The sequence below is a fragment of the Antedon mediterranea genome, chromosome 10 (assembly GCF_964355755.1).
Source record: "Antedon mediterranea chromosome 10, ecAntMedi1.1, whole genome shotgun sequence".
NCBI lineage: Eukaryota > Metazoa > Echinodermata > Crinoidea > Comatulida > Antedonidae > Antedon > Antedon mediterranea.
This window is the reverse complement of record NC_092679.1, coordinates 19,687,052-19,705,203: the sequence shown is the minus strand read 5'-3', so window position 1 is coordinate 19,705,203 and position 18,152 is coordinate 19,687,052. Positions and strand designations below refer to the sequence as shown.

Genomic DNA, 18,152 nt, shown 5'->3' with positions numbered 1-18,152 from the left:
TAATCTATAGGGATATGTTATGGGATTTCGTTCATGATTCACCCTTCCCAATGTTCCATTCAGCTATTCCCAGGAGATTGTTTTAATTTGAAACATGTGATATTTTGCACAGTAGGGATAAATTCTTGTCTGTCTGTTTAATTGCTAATTATGCAATATTTTTTGCAAAAATATTATTTTATACCAGTTGATAAAAAGTTTGAAATAAAATTCATACAAGCCCATACAAGTCAAGTCTCATGCATCTTGAACTTTGTTCATGCTTTTTCACAACAAGCAAAAGCGCAATGACCAACTTCGGAGTGCGAGTGTCATAGAGAGTAAAATAGCACTGTGATCCCTTGCTAGTGTGTACTAACCCTTCCCTTCCCCTGGTGCTACTACCCATCCCCTTCCCCTGGTGCTACTACCCCTTCTCTCTGTGCTACTACCCATCCCCTTCCCCTGGTGCTACTACCCCTTCTCCTCTCTTTCTGCTACTACCCTCCCCTTCCCCTGCTATTTTACTACCCCTTTCTCTCCCCTGATGCTACTAACCCTCCCCCTCTACTGCTGCTACTATCCCTCCCCACATATATACTGTTTGCTATTTCCATGAAGACCAACTTTTTCAATATCTATGTATATCCTGACATTCATTTTAAACAAAAAATATTGCACAATAAAGTAATATTAACCTCCCCTCCTGTCTCTTACCATCCCCATGAGACAGAGACGAGGATAGGAATTGAACCAAGAACCATGTTATTACCACCCAGCTACAGTGCCAATACTGTCTGGTTCTTAATGTATTTCCGTAAGTGTTTTGAAGTTGAATTGGTTTCGATTTCAAAAATGATAGTAGATCTGAAACAGGATAAGCGTAGAAATCCAACATGACCGTTTCCTTTAACTCCCTAGGAAATATAAACTGATTTAAATCTGCTACTGTATTTAGAAGTGTAAATATTTTGAGGCAAAAAGACAGTTTGAAACATATAGTAAACATATAGGATATGCCATATATATATATATATAAATCCAAAGGCAAATTATTGAAAATAATGACAATGCTGTGGGTATCAGTGGCTGGATCTCAATGGAGATACAAAATAAAATAAGCAAAAAACTAAATCAAAATGATAAAATAAAACAGTCAGTAAAATTAGCAGAGCTTTCGGGCAACACTAGCCCTTCATCAGTATATATACATTTTGTATATAAGTTTTTCATAAAAGATATATTGTCCCTGTGAAAAAAACAAATTTTTTGTTCAATTTAATTGGCAATTTTGATATCCGATAATTATCACAAAAAATTAGATTGAAAAAGAAAATTTATCTAATAAAACCGTCATTTAAAAAAAAATATAGTCAGCCGGAAGCTTACAGTATTGCCTAGAAGTCAATGTTTTCTGGTTAAATTAACTATTTATTTTGTTTTTTATATAATCAAAATCATCAGTTTTGTTCAATTGATTAATAACTACTGGTAATAAGTTTTATTTTAATCATTTGGGAGACAATACTTTATCATATTATTTGGGATACCCCCCACTCTCCTATTCAAAGGACACTCATATCAATGGGACACTTAATAAGAGTTTCTAATCTTAATTTTCAGAAAAGTAATATAAAAATATTTTATTAATAATCAATCAACTTTCTTTTTATTAATAATCAATCATTGGTTAAAAACTATAATTAGCAATTATCCTACGGCTTATCCTTACTCAGCAATACTCGTTATCATCATCAATGTAATTATTATAGTTATAATTTAATTATATTTTGTGTAGGCCGATTGTATTGGCTGGTTAAATATTGCTGATTGATTTTTATTTTAACATATGTTTTTCTGCTGGTATAGAAATAATGTCATGTCAAATACTATTACTACATTAAAAGCAACTCGACTGTGTCGATGTGAAAACTCAAAGGGACGGAGTCCAATTGACCTAAACTGCTCGCAACTCAAAGGGATGTTCAAAATATTTCAAATTAGGTTGAGTAGACCATGTTCTACTTTTACAAATCTGAAAACTTTGAATCATGCTAACATGTTCAGTATGGATAACCATGGCCTTTTGCAATCTTGTTGCTCTTGTCTTATCTTATCTTAATCAGTTCATTTTCGATAAAAGTGCTCGCATATACTGGTTCTTTCAACTTTGAATCATGTTGTGCTCTCGGTATAGGTAACCATGGCCAGTTGCAATCAGTTCAATTGTGATATAAGTGCTCGCACATACTGGTTCTTCTTTTAACTTTGAATTGCGCTCTCAATAGGTTACCATAATTTATAAATCGGTTCCAAGTTGACATTATCGATCGCACATTGGATATTTCCGTTACTTTCAGTTGTGTAAAATTCTTTTCTGTTTAGTTAAGATGCTTTCAGTTCTTTTTAATATTCATTCATTAAATATCAACCATTCTCTCTTTACATCATACTTTTATATATTGAAAATATTCTTTTTTCCAAACCAATAATTAGTAAAAACTAACCTTGACAGTTTCGCTGTCCTGATCGGACAGCTTCTTCAGAAATAATGACGATCTATCATCAAACAGACTGACCTCTAGAGGGCCTATTCTGTTTAATGACAGGGTCATACACATGACTGAGTTGGTGGGTGCCCTCGTCTCTGTTGATGATTTGGCTTAAATTTTAAATTTTGTACCTACAAACCAGATGAACATTTTCAATCATCATACTTTTATCATTAGATTATTATCATGAATTCACTAAGATGGAGCTCATCATTCAGACTTAGATGAACAGCTAGTTTACCAGATTTATGAACGTAGGACTTACGATACCGCTCCTTTAAGTTAGCATAGTTTACTTTTGCCAAGTAATTGATTTCCAAGTATCAGGTACTTAGGAAGTATTTTGCTTATGGGACATCCTTAAATGATTTCACACTCGGAACATACTCTCATCGATCTACTCTTTAGTGGTAACACGGCTTAAGTACCAACTGAAGATATACGGTTTGTTTCATCCACTCAACCAGGCTTTTATTTCTTTATACATGGCACAATTATATTGGACTTAATTAAATTAGTGGTTAGTTTACTTAAGTATTACAAAATTTGTATCTGATATATCTGTACAACCTGATAATTTAATTTTTTTGTTTTAGTTAGTTATTTGTTGTTCACACAAGTATATTATTGTTTGAATGCTTTTGATAATTGAGTATATATTTATACAATATTTAGCATTTCATGTGTTATAACCCAATGCAATACTTCTTCCATGACAGTGTGGTTGGGGACTCTCCTTGGTTAGTGGTTAAGTTTACGTAAGTAATTTATGCGGACATGACATGAATAAATCATCTAGTGTTTTACTCATGACTATAAATAATGGTCAACTATCATATTGCTAACATAATTCTTCATTATGGGATTTTCCAGCAAAATAATATTTAGTGTAGTACTAGTATTAAGAAAGAATATTCTGTACCCTCCAATTATCGCTATTTCATTAGTTACTATAACTGCTGTTTTTCTCTCATGGTATTTTTTTTTCAAAATTGTACTTGCATTAAAAAAAAAAGTTGAATAATATGTTGTAGATGAGTTATAAATTTATGAAAAACTTATTTCTTCAATATTTCCAGATGTTGCAATTGGAACAACGTATTTTGGATGCTGAAACTAGGAGAAATATAGCAGAAAAACAGGTATTTATTTATTTTATTAATTGGCGTATATCCTCTGGTATAATCCCACCATCTTAGAAAACGAACTTGGGCCAACGTTGAGGGCCAGGACTATGCCCGGGAAGACCCTGGTAATGATTTGTAAGCATTTCTTGTAAAAAGTCATCTAACTGGATGGGACACTATAGACGGGAAAACCCTGGTTCAGAGAAGCATACATACAGAACAAATTAAAGTCCAATACTGGGACTATACCTGGGGATAATGTAGGGGGTGGGATTACACCTGAAGTGGGATTATACCCGAGGATACCCTTAGTATTGTAAGTTGAATACAGTCTCTATAAAAAGTTTATTTCTTGTTTGTGGAAGTCGCATCAGAAACAATCTTGCTGATGTCATGTTCCAATGTGAAACAAATGTATTCCGATTACTAAATCCACATGTTAAAATTAAATTAAATTAATTTAAAAATGATCAAAATATATTGCACATTATGCGGTTATTGACTTCATGTTTGACCTCAGCGCTGTTAATTTTTTTTTCTCGGAAGTTACATTCAAAATGTGTCACGGATGTCATGGTGTAATATGGAAATAATGTGTTTTAATGATTGGCTTAATCTTATGGGTTTATATCGCATGTGTTTTCATTTGCATACACAACAGGTGTGTGTATGGTGGTAGTAGTAGCAACTATCAGTTTTTCATGACGCGTCATGTAACTATTGAGCCCAAAGTCATTTACACATCCTGATATGCTTCAGAGCATGCACATTCATTCAATTTTTGACTCAACTTAAAATCATGTAATACTAAATGAAGTAAATAAATTAATTAAAAATTTAGCAACAGTGTGCCATTTATTGTTTTCATCCTATATTGAAGATAAAGATAACTCAAGATTTTAATAAGTATTTGTTGCATCACCAATATATAAATTTTTCTGAAAATAAATAGGAATTTGTTCTGTAAATATTAGGAGATAAACGTTCAGGACGATAATTTAAAAATTGCGGATGCTATCCTATAAACAAATAAAAAAAAGTACTATATTTGTCAGAATAAAAATATATAGATACAGTAATGTTCTGTTTATTCAGCATTTATTATGCAATCCAAAAAAATGACTAATTAAAAAAACTTGTAGGCTCTCACATTATAATTTTCTAACTCATTCAATATGTGGGTAAACAACAGTATTTTCACTTTTTATGGCAATTTTTAGTGATAAAGTTCATGATTTTTACATTAAAAGGAAATGTGATCATGTGATAAAACTAACATCCAATCAGCTGATAAACATTGCAAGTCACATGATCACCTGGATGATAGCAAGGTCAAATAATGAATGTTGATGTAAATGGTGATATGCTTCAACGACTCGGAATAGCTTACATTTATAATATCAATCCTCACGCACTTGAAATGACCCAGATTTTGGCTTGACCTAGGTAATTACCTAATCATAGGATAAACGATTTTGGCAAATGAAATTAAAGTTTAAAAAATTAGCCGATCATTTTTTCACTTAAACCTTGTGCGAACAGGATGTTATAATTCTGAGGAGTTAAACTATATAGTTTTTATATAGTTCCATGTATTTTATGGTAGGTAATTTTTATTTTAATTATATAACTATTCATTTTTTTTGTTCATTTTTCTAAAAAGAAATATGTTTTATTAACTTATTAGTACTTGGTATTGTATTTAAATAGAATTCATACATACATTTTTTTTTAAATTATTACAATTTTTATTCAATAATATTGTTTTTTAATAATATTGTTTTTTAATACATATTTGGAATTTAAAATTATTACAATATTGTTTAGATTACAGTATGTGAAAGGATTTTTGTCCTGCTCCTATTTAGTTTAAACATGTTTTGTTGATTATTGTTTAAACAAAATAAGAGCAGGAATAAATCATTTCCATTTTTATATATATTTATTTATATTTTAATATAATAATAATATATGTAAAGATGCCCTACTTGTAAACGATAAACTTTACAGCAATATTTACAAGGCAATATAAAAACAAAAGGAAAAGTATAAAAAATAACATTTAAATCTTAAATAAGAAGTGAATTATACAAGTAAAATTAAATAACAAAAACCAAAATAAACTTACAGACAGAACAATACTTTTATGATGGAGTTAATGTTAATGTAGATGGTATAAAAAAATGTATTAAACTCAAATTGTTACTTATTAAACAGATTTTGTTTATCTGCTATAGTTAATATACAATAAGGGCAAGACTCTTTTTTAATATTTATTATTTTATATAAATAATATTTAAATGTTAGATCCTCAAAATGTACAGGAAATTAAATCTCAAACCTTGTGGGAAAATAAACATATACTGTCAGACGGAAAGTCTTTATACTTCAAAGATTGGTTGAAGTCGGGCTATAAAACAATTGGTGACATTTTGGTCAATAACACAATTGTAAGTCTTAGAGATTTAATTCCCACGTTATTAGTAAAGCATAATGGGATAATAGAATACTTCAAGCTCATGAATGCTATTCCTATTAAATGGAAGGAAGTATTGGCACGACCTACAATAGAGAAAGAACAAGTTAATGTTGATATTAAAAATGAATTATTCAAATCAAATGTTAAAACAGGTTTATATTATAAGTTTATAATTGAATTAAAGACAGTGCCAATCTCCCAAGTAAAATGGGAAACAGAGTTTTTAAATAAGACTATGGTATGGAACAAAATATGGAATAATAAAGTCAAAGATATGAAACATATGGTAAAAGTTGCGCAATTCAATTTTAAACTTTTACATCGCATACTTGTTTGTAATAAAAGATTACATATTTGGAAATTGTCTAAAACTAATATTTGCGATAGATGTAAGAATGTGATAGAAAACGAAGAAGATATGTTACTTAAGTGTAAAGTGATTAAGCCAGTTTGGAGGAAATTCAATAATCTTATTGTTGAATGCTTTCCTCATGAAACGCCTATACATTGGTTTGATATAGTTACTGGTACCAAAGATAAACTTGTAAATGAACTAACATCTATCTTTACGTTTTGTATCTACAAATCCCGCATAAGGCTTTGTTTATTAGATAACATGATTGGTAACAAATCAAAAAGTATCTTGAATATGTTTAAGTTTGAATTAAAAAATCTTATAGAAAATGGTGACGCATGTAATCAGTATAAAGCAGTTATAAAATGGAATGATGTTAAAATTAAATTATTAGAATTCATAAAATAAGAAAAATATAAAACTAATACAATTAGCTGTAGTGTATATATTATATAAACATTCATATAATGGAAAATAAAAACCGTACTAGTAGTTACTATAAAGTTATGTAAGAATGTAATAAATCAATTGAATTAAGTTTAGGCAGAACACATAATTGTAACACATCTGCTATGATAATATTCTATCTATATATAAATTATGGTTAATTCTGACATAGGCGAGCACAATGCAAAAACTTCTCTACAAATCTCCGCCTTGGATACCTACCTTATCTATCCGATATGTACCGCGAAACGTAGATTTGATAACATTAGTGTGCACGCCGACGCTATTGTTCCATATTTATATCTTAGGAAGATATTATAAAGAGTTTTTTAACAACATTTATGATTTCAACATTGGATTTTCCTCTCAATTTCAATTCTTCCCGGTCAAAGTAATTTCCGGGTTTAAGATAAGTTCACCTTAGTTTCAAATATTTCCTCTCTTTTATACACAAGGGAGCAGTTAAAATAATAGATTTGACCCTAAAGGTGACTGGAAACAGGCACTTTCCATCAATCAATACAGTGTCCCTTTGGAAGACGAAAAAAAAATTGGCCATTAATCATAGCCATTTCAGTTTTTTGTTTATTTTAAAACATACCACACGTGTGTGAAGGTACAGTAGTTAAATAATAGGAATTATACTGCAAATTAATAAAGATCAAATTAAATATACGCCATAAAGAATCAGAATATATTGTGGGGAATAGTATTATAAAATTACATAGGGAGATTTGATAAGACATTTTTCGAGTGAAATCCCGATAGCTGAGTTTTATTGAGTAAGCTTGCAGGAATAACTGTAGGCTATCTTCCTGTGTCCCGTTAGGACCGAGATGTCTGCCCATGTTGCAAGCCGTAATGTCTTCTTTCTTGGGCCCACTCTGTCACGGCAGTTAGTTTCAAAAGATGATTAAATTAAATAATGTATTAATAATTATTAGGATGGTATTCATTTGAATAAACGCCTCTCCAATAAAACATCACTTTGAATAATAACCCCCCCCCCCCCCACCCCACAACCCAACTATCTAATAAACGTCCATCCACATATTTATAATAACACAATTATACTATTTGTAGTAGAATTCACCGCACTGTTATCTGCAATTTACCAAGCATTTGTTATTCTTTTTTACCACTTTTCATATCTATGAGAGGATTTCATTTGATTATAAATGTTACCATATTATTAGAACTACAAAATTTAACATATATCCCTCGAATAAGCACCTCCCTCAAATGACCTCCGCCTCCCCAAAGGGCCCTACCAAACAATAAAAACTATACTTTAAAATGTTATTAATCATCTAAAACACTGTGAAACAAAGTAGTTTAGTTTTACGAATGTCAAGCATTTTCAATAATGGTAACCGACAGAAAATGTATAAGGAGAACATTATCATTCCGAGATATGTACATGTATAGTGCCTTTTTAACTTCTATATTGAATTTTATTGTTTTTTATTTTTACAAAAATATATATATGTTATGTAATATATATTTGTAAAAAGAATGAATAAATGTGGGTGACCCCCACGAAAGAGAAGAAAAAAAGAAAAATATTTATTATTTTATTATATATATTTTTATATATTATTTATATATAAAATGAAAACATTTAAATTTCAAAGATTAAATGTAGATGTTATAGAAATACATATTAAGTATAAATTAATAAATAATATATTCCTATCAAAAAGTTTGTCATTAATATTATACTATAATTAATCTGTTTTCAAATTAATTTCGAATTGATATGTTATTTTATACAAAAATTGTAAATAATAAAATGATTAATATTTGATGACACTTGTATTAAATATTTAATCCATTTCCTTCATAACTAATATCTGTGCCAAGTACATTTAAATTTAGATTTTATCTTTTAAGTAATTTTTTCTGGTTTTGATATTTAATTTAATAAACATGAACTTTTAGATTGATTTCATAAAATTTTACTAGCCCCCCCCCCCCCCCCCACCCTTAATTTGTTTTGGTATAAATAAATCCAAAATAACCGTATGTTTTAAATAATTATTATCATTTGAGAACATTTTTTTTTTGGTGGCCTATTGCTTGTGTTCAAAATAAAATTACAAAAACTTTATTTACAAAGTATGATGTTAGATAAGGATTCATTTTTCAGTTCATTGTTCAAACCATGATAGACAATTTGGGGGTAAATACTACATAAAATATAGTATAACCCTATTATTACTGTAGGAACTGTATGAAATAACATGTCCCTTAAGGGCGTCCCCAGAATAGAGGCTTTGCCGTGTTCATGAGAATATGTCTCATGTCTAGTGTGTGTGTCCTCAGAATAAGAGTGTGCCAAGAGTGGGAAAGTGGGGGCAGGATGGGGTCGATAATTTTACAATAATTTTATTGCAGACGATCATTAGTTGGCAACTAGTTCCCTCTATAGTTAGGAAATTAAACAGTTAGTTTAACTTTCTTTACCATGAAGGACAATTAACATTTAAAGGAAAAGTTGAAATGTTGTTCTTTTTATGAAAATCAGTATAAATATCATTACTTAAATTGACAAAATATTAACATTATATTTTTCTTATTTATACAAATAAAAGGTTTATTCAAATAAATAAAACAATTATGAACAGTAGAAAAAAATTAAACAAAAACATTACATAATAACATTAGGAGGGCAGACTATTAAAAATAAAATACATTTTTTTTTCAATGAATATGATTTGATTTAAAAATTGCAATTAATAAATCAAATATCTTTATTAATGCTAATTCTCAATCAACAGCTTTCAACAGCTTTTAAGTGCTTTTTTTTACCCCATACTTCAGTATAATTAATTTACTAATTAATAAGTGTTAGTATCATGATCAAACATGTATAATACCTATTCAACTGATTATCACAGGAAACGGCACAATTTTCATCGAGGTATCAACGAGTTTAATTGCCATGGGAATCATAAACGCTCGCTTTGATTTGTATTTATACTTCCTGGCTGACGCGTCAATCTAGCTTTCCTTTCGTGCGCCAGCAGCGTGCGATAATAATCACTGTTAATGGTTCATGGATGATTAATTCTTGGCTGCCCCGGGTTTTTAAAAATCAGCAAAGTTTAAACTAAATACATTGACAGAGAAACTTGTGCAATGAAGTAAGAATATTGCAAGTGGAATATATACTTAAATGAAACACTGGTAAATAAAACAATTTTTTTTTATGATGTCATATTTAGAGGTCTAATTTGCAAAAGTCTAAAATGTTCCAGATATAAAAATTCTAAACTACCAAGACATTGAGAAGATTATATCTGAGTTTTTCCTAGATTTGTAGATGGTGTTGCATTGGATTTCTTCACTGGATATGTAAAAGACATGTGTATCCTGTTGTAAGAGATCTTTTAGACGATGCCAATTCCATTCTTCACTGGATAACTGAACGTAACAACATGATGATAAAAAGATATTTAGAAGATGCTAAATCTGTGTAATCTTCACTGGATAACTAAAAGACACATGTAACCAGATGTCTTTTAAAAGATATTTAAAAGATGCTAAATCTGTTTAATCTTCACTGGATAACTAAAAAACACATGTAACCAGATGTCTTTAAAAAGATATTTAGAAGACGCTAAATCTTCACTGTGTACCTAAATGACATGTTGTCTTTAAAGAGGTCTTTTAGACAATGCTAACTCTTCTTTGTTTTCTCTGCATAGGTGAAAGAGATGGCTGACCAGTTGTCATCAGTTGAGTTGGGAAGTGAGGTCGACCAGGAGTGTAATCGTAAGGAGATGCGCAAACTGGTGAGATCATGCCAGATCAAAGAGGAAGAGATTGTGGCATTGCAGAATGAGCTTGACGTACAGGTTAGTTTTGCAATATTATCCATTAAATTATTTAATCATCTGTTTTATTTATTTTGAAAGCATTGATAGATTAAGTTTTTTCCCAAATTAAGTTTAAAATTAGGTTCTGCATGATAAAATGTCATTTGGCTCGATTTGAACCAAGAAACTTTTACTTAGTGTCCTAAACCACAAGACCACATTGTATATTATTACTTGGTATTTCAATACCCTTGGGTACATTTTGTACTGCATAGTTTAGTAAGAGATGTACCCTGGTGACGAGAAAATTGGTTCCAAGCTATGAGAGAAGCAAAATATGTTATGCGGTTATGCATGTCTAATTTTGTTTATTTCCCTGTTCACTGCCTAGTGCAAAATAAATAGACTAATTCAAACTGTATATTTGAGCATATAAACCGCAGGTATTTTCTAGCTAATTTCTTCTCCCACACAAACCCTTAATACAATAATACTTTCAAATCTCAATTTCATGATAATATACAAACTGAAAGTTAACTTTACGATGAGATGGAAATTAGAAATTAGAAAGTTCTTCCCTTTACGCAAATGCGCTGCCTGCAACCTGTTGAAACGTTCAAGGTTCTCCGTCAGTTGGCAAATAAATCTCATAAAAGTAAATGTTGAAGTTTAATTACTTTTCAATTGGTTAATTCGCTTTATCACAATAAACAGAGCTGAAACGACTATTGAGAAGATGTATTGTTTAATCCATAATAGGATAATGAAGTACAGTTATGGTAAGACAAATCGTTTAGAAAGTATAATATATTTTAAGAGGCAATTGGGGAAAATATTGCAAATGCAATCTCTAATTGTAGGTTTAGTTTTTTAACCATGTGTCGGAGGCTTAATCCTCAGAGTAAATAGGTCACACACAAGTTAAAACCCCAGATTATGGATCACACACAAGTTAGAACCCCCAGATCATTGATCAACATTTTTATTTCATATTTATAGCTGAGCATCCAAATCTCTTCCTTAAAATTTGTGTTTCACACAAACAACAAAAGATACATACATACTGCATCTGTAAAGTTTAAAATAAACATTTATTCCTTACCACCTGTTGCATAACGACAAAATCACTTTACTGTCCATTTAACTTTATCCATTTACATCGCGTTTGTATCAAAGTTTCTAAAGATAAGCACGAAAAAAATTGATTTTAATGATATAAAGTTCTTCTGACATTCATATGAAAAAATTATATTTGCTAATTCATCCTTAACAGCTTCTGGCCATTTCTATATGATTTGTTATTTTTCCTCAATCAATATTGTGATTTTTTACAACACATGCTGATCTTTTAAAACCTTAGCCTCAGGGCTTGAATAAAATTGTAATTGTTTGCAAATTTTAATTTCAATTTGTTGCTTATAGTTCTTTTTGTACATTTATTAACAATGCCTGAATTCATTAAAACGATTATCTGATTAAATCAATCAATATTTTATGAATTATAATTATTTAATTTTTATCATAATTTTCATTGATCCCTTCTAGCACTTGATAGCAAAATATGAAATTTAAACAGAAAAAATAAATTATATTTGATTGAATTGAAATTAATCTACAAATAAATAAATATTTTGTTTAAAAAAAATCATATAAAGTAATTATAAGGAAATTGTTAATTTATATTAATAATATGTAATTAATATAAATTATCAATCATATTTATTCATTTTAGAATAATTGTATTGTGAATAATTATATTATCTCCTACATTACCCTTTGCTTAATATAATGAGCCATAAGTCTAATGTAGTCCTCCTTATTCAGAGGACACTCCTATTAAGGGAACACTTACCCTTGAAATTGTCCCTTAACAGGATTTCAACTGTATTAAGGTTTCATTGCTGTTGTAAATAATGAAGAAATTAAGAAAAATAAACAATAAAAAGAAAATAGAAAAAAAAATGATGTTTGGTACATAATGAATTGATAAAAAAACCGGTTCTCCTCCTCATCATAATAGAATTGTTTAAACTATGAACATTCGTAATATTAAAAAAAAACTATAATAACATTAACATTACAGTATGAAGTAATTATGATACTACAGAGAGCGATATAAACAACATTTTAGAATTCACCTACTAATTTTGACCTTATTTCTGCTTGCACTGCGAAGGACGGAAACGTCCCCAACACAATTACCTGGCTCACGACAGATTATGATTTGGACGGAAGGAACAAAAACAAAGTTTGACATGTACAGTAACACGCTTGTAAACTACATCTTTCTACCTGTGCTAGTTTCTTTCCTGTTTTATTCAAATTGCTTTCATTTCTCCAAGGAATTTTATTTAACTATATCCGTTGTTAAAACCCGTACCAAGACAAACCAAGAGGCATTGTGCCGTAGAGCTTCTCTTTGCAAGAAATGCACGCATTATTGTTTATGCATAAATAAGTTTAGTTAGTAAACATGAAAGGTCAAGCAAAAGGGATTTGTTGCGCCACCAATGAGGTCAGTTATGTAGTATTTCCAACAAATACAAAAATACTGACCAACTTTACATCTCATGGCCAAATGGCCAAATTGTATGTAAAGGCAAGAGCAGTCTGCAGGGAAGTAAAAAGTATATTAAAATTTAAGAATTTAATAATTTGATGAAAAATGGTATAGGACTGTTAATAAATCTAGTTGTTTAAGTGACTACAGTGTTGGGTAATTAATAGTAATACAGGCTTTTTGTATGCATACTACTTTTCTCCACAAAATTACAAGGAACAAATTGTGTTAGATACATTAGAGTCCCCTTCTTTAGGTGACCCCGTATTCAGAGACCACCCTTATTAAGGAGAAACTTTTTTCTGATACGAATGAGGCACAATGGTCATGTTTTAAATCCAACTCCTATTCTGGGGACATTCCTGTTTACAGGACACTTTTTTTGGTCCTGAAGTTGTCACTAGAGGTTTTATACCGTAATACTACTATACTAAAACTTCAAATGCAAATATTTTATTTTCTTTATTTCCAGAAATTTATAATTTATTAAATCTACGTTGTAATAAAATGATGTTTTGAAATTTTGTGACTAATCCAATCAAGAAATCATCTAATCACGCCACTTTCCTTAATTTTAAGTTCTTTCTTTTCATTTAAACATTTTAATCACAAGAGAATGTACTGAGGTTTCTCTATGTATAAAAATAGATGAGGTATATGAGTCATCAAGATCTGTATAACAATGAATTACATTTAATCCTGTAATGTAACATGTAATATAATTAAATTATAACATAAATGGGTTATGGTAGATCATTTTTGTGTGATACTGTTTCTTTTGAAATCTCGAAAATCGTCAAATTTTTTTAATACTGTTTTTAGTTTGTTATAGTAGTCTGTATAGGTGAACTTAATAAAAAAAAATTGTTAAATTTTATGCAAATTTTCATAGTCGATTTGAAATATACTGTACCATGTATGTTCAATTAATAGTCTCATGGAGCAATTGTGTTGGAAAAATTGGGCTTAGGAATTGTACTTAGAATGCATTAAACCATGGAATTTAACAAAGAATACCTAAACTCAGCCTAAATTATGTGATTGATTATATTCAAGCAAGGGATTATACTCTGTCATAACAGCATTTATAATATATAAAAAAAGATTTAGTGTTAATAAATATTCGTGATTGAAGTCAACATTTGATTTTGTATGTTTCCTAATATCAGTATATAATACAAGGTATGTTACAAAAACAATCCCCCGCATTTATTATATGAATTAGGCAAACTTGTATAGGTTAATACCGTATGACAGGTCTCAGTCACAGATACTTATCCATCCAGGGTCACACCGTTTCTGAAGCCGCCTTTGCTTTTCCAGGGTATGAGCGTTCCCGTACACCGCCTTGGCAAATACGACGACATTCTTTTAAACAACACTTCCTTTAGTCCCATTGTTGCGTTGACTGAGTCAAGCCAGCAAATGGCTGAACTCGACGGTTAAATAGCAACGCACCTTATCTGCCTTGGCACGCCTCATCGATAAGAAAGTAGTGCACTATCTTAATGCGCTTGTTGCATTTTTGATTAATGCGGCGTGATGCAAACTGCATTATCTTTCTGAAGATGATACTGTAAGTACTGCTCAAGATGGCTTACGAGTTCTACAAATATGTTTTAAGCGCAAAAAATATTGAACTGCGGAATGTTAAACAACAGGTGATAAAACAGGTAATATAGCAGGTTATATATATCTTTTTTCAGGAATTTTTTCTTTACATTTTTCATTTCTATATAAAATCTAAACATTATCATATTTACAGTAGTTCAAACTAACTAGTTCATCTTCCCAACAAAATGTCCTTTTTTTTAGCAGCTCCACCAAATAGGCGTTAAAACAAATATTATCCCTTGTTCATTTCTAAGGATAGTGTCCCCTTAATAGGAATTGACGGGTTGTACTGTATAAATTGATTTATAATTCATTCATAATTGAATCAATTGTTTCGGAAAATCTATTTATCATCAAGGAGGGATTTCCAAACTCTTCCCAATACACCAAGTGTTTATTTCTATTTTCATCCTAATTTTTAAGGTCAACACAAAAAAATGAGTGATCGATTAAATGTAATTGTTTATAATCGTGGATAACCTACGTCTAGCGTTGGTAACGATCCAAACTCATTCCATACCAGACACGGTTTATTTTCATCTTTCTCTGTCCTTGCTCAACTTCTGAGTCAGATTGCGTTTTCTAGGCAGTTTAAAGTCGTACCCTACCAGGGAGTCTTCCTATTTCTTTCTTTTCTTTCTTTATTAAAAACAAACCAATTGGCAGCAAATCTGCTGAATTGCATGGTAAGGGACAATATACATTCAAAAGACAAGTAAAGTAATAGTCATTATTAAACAAAATTATCGCAATTACAAAATATATGTAAATGTAAACATAAAGTTAAAAAAAAAATAGTCTTATTGCAAGGATATAGTATATACATTATTACTTAATTACAGTATAAAAATATAATCTTAAATTTAAGTTGCAGTATTTACATTGGTTTCTTAATTAAAGTCGACTTCAGACAAATAGATAATTACAATTATACATTTACAAAAACATTAAATACAAAATTAAATGAGAATTAAGAATAAATTGAGTCAAATTCAAGAAATTTCTACTAGGCCTATATGTCAAATTAATTAATATCTGGTTACATTATACATTTATTTTCTTTTATTATTTAATCAATACTGTTGAGGCAGCGAGTGAGAAACGGGATTACACTGTTTCCATATCTATTTGTCTTATTTTTGGGGACCTGGTATGTATTACTTTTCCGTAAGGCCATATTATGCGTACTCATATTTCTCGGAAACCATTCAGCATATCTATACGCATTAGCACATTTCTTTGCAAATTCAATGCAAAGTTGGTAACGTCTCTCAGTCATGGTATGGAGTCCCAACTGCTTCAGTGATTCCGTGTATGATACGTAATCCGCACCCACGATAATGCGGCATGCTCTCTTTTGGATTCGCTCCAATTGGTAGGTCTGTTCCTTGGTTATACTGCTATGCTATGCCAAACCGGGACAGCGTACTCACTTATTGGGCGAACATAACACGTATACACGGAGATCAAATCTTCAGTCGGGACACCAAACCGTTTGAGACGTGATAGCATGTATAGTCGTCGACTACTTTTACTACTACTTTTCCTATATTGATACTGGTTAGGAGAATGCTGAAGGTCGTGGATGAGAATATCTTATCTTATTTAATTTAACGGGGGTGAAAGAAGGATTATTTGTCTAGTAACTTGTCGTGTTATGTTAAAAGGGACATTTACATTAGCATGCACTTAAGCTCTGTCTACACTACCAAAATGTGACAAAAATTTGTGATGGACATATGATGTCATATCACTACGATATATCAGAGACTCTTCTGATTATCATGTGCAAAGTGAACATTTTATCTATTATTTTCTGATCACATTGCCTACATATTATTGAATATATTAAAAGAAGTCATTACTGTTAGTGTTATGAACTGTATAATATAAATTGTTTTTTTCTGTTACCGTACCCTCACTGCCTGATATTCTCAATTCATATTTTTGGCAATTGTTTGTAGGTTACTAACCAAGGCCGTTCATTAAACTAAATCCACAACTGTATATTGCGGAACATGCTGTTATAGCTACAATGTTCCTTATAGGTCCCTGGATGGAGGTCCCTGGATAGGAAACCACATGGTGTCAATACATGCTGATATTGTTTACATAAAGCACATGTCCAACATGACAATGTCTGGCTATTTTTGTAAATATTGTATATGTTCTAATGCGATAAAATGAAACAATAAAATTGTACCTATACCTTTACAAATGTGAAATATTCTCTACTTGATGAGTGTGTCTCAATGTAAAATACTTTTAATCAATTTTTAACTAATAAATTTTGACTATATAACAATTTTGCATAAACTATGTTTTCAAATAAATAAAAAACTCTGAAGGGTTTTTAAGTTTAATACCTGAGGTAATATAAAGCCTGAGAGAGAATAAGTTAATATTTGCATTTACTATTACTCTTCAGTATACTAATTAATATACATTCATAATTAATTAATTAATTTAACTGCTTAATTTATTTCTCTACAAAAAAATACATCAATTGTTTATTATACAATTTCTTCTAGAGTATAATTAAAAAAAACGCATATATATGCATTAATTTTTATTTTTTTAAATGTCATGGTTAATTCACATTTATACTAATATTAATTTATTCCAGCTAATATCTACTCAGAGAGACTCATGGAAAATAAGTACTCATTTGTCGATACATCTCATTTCAGTACCCTAACCTTCAAACTTTAGTCTCACTATTTTATATGTAAAACGAATATATATTAGTGCATATAGATAAATCATCTACCAACCTAATTTCACAGATATCCTGTGGAAAGGAATTGAATATTATTACGACCCATGACCTTCAAATTAAAAATCTGTAAGCCTAGTTCGTCTTTCAAGTTCAAAATCTTTAAATCTTGATTTCTATGAAACTGAAATTATTGTACCCTTCTGGTAGATCATCGATAAAGATTTTTCTTTCAAAACATATTTTCCATATTTAAAAAAATTCTATTTGAAAAAAAATGAAATACTAGGATATTTCATTTTTATTCTAATTTGCATATTCATTGCATACTACAATTAACCATTTCTCGTTTTTATATTTGTATTTTTACAGAAATCTATGCGAGAAGAGGATGGCATTGCAGTGGAAGAAAAAGCAGCAAAAATCAAAGAATGGGTCACAAACAAACTATCAACAGTTAGTATATTATTATTTCACCAATCAAACTTTAGTATTTCAATAA

At 30.2% G+C, this 18,152-nt stretch overlaps 1 protein-coding gene across 4 annotated transcripts in view; it reads left to right on the top strand.

Moving 5' to 3' along the window:
• The window catches only part of LOC140060993 (pleckstrin homology domain-containing family H member 1-like), a 90,008-nt gene that overhangs the window by 30,456 nt on the left and 41,400 nt on the right, over window positions 1-18,152 (top strand). For 3 of the 4 annotated variants that reach the window (XM_072107374.1, XM_072107373.1, XM_072107375.1), the window contains exons 2-4: window positions 3,611-3,673; window positions 10,650-10,799; window positions 18,023-18,106. In XM_072107374.1, the coding sequence (XP_071963475.1) occupies window positions 3,611-3,673; window positions 10,650-10,799; window positions 18,023-18,106 (297 nt within the window). Of the gene's footprint in view, window positions 1-3,610; window positions 3,674-10,649; window positions 10,800-14,901; window positions 14,994-18,022; window positions 18,107-18,152 lie in introns of those variants that run through there. The other variant, XM_072107376.1, reaches the window with a different exon arrangement.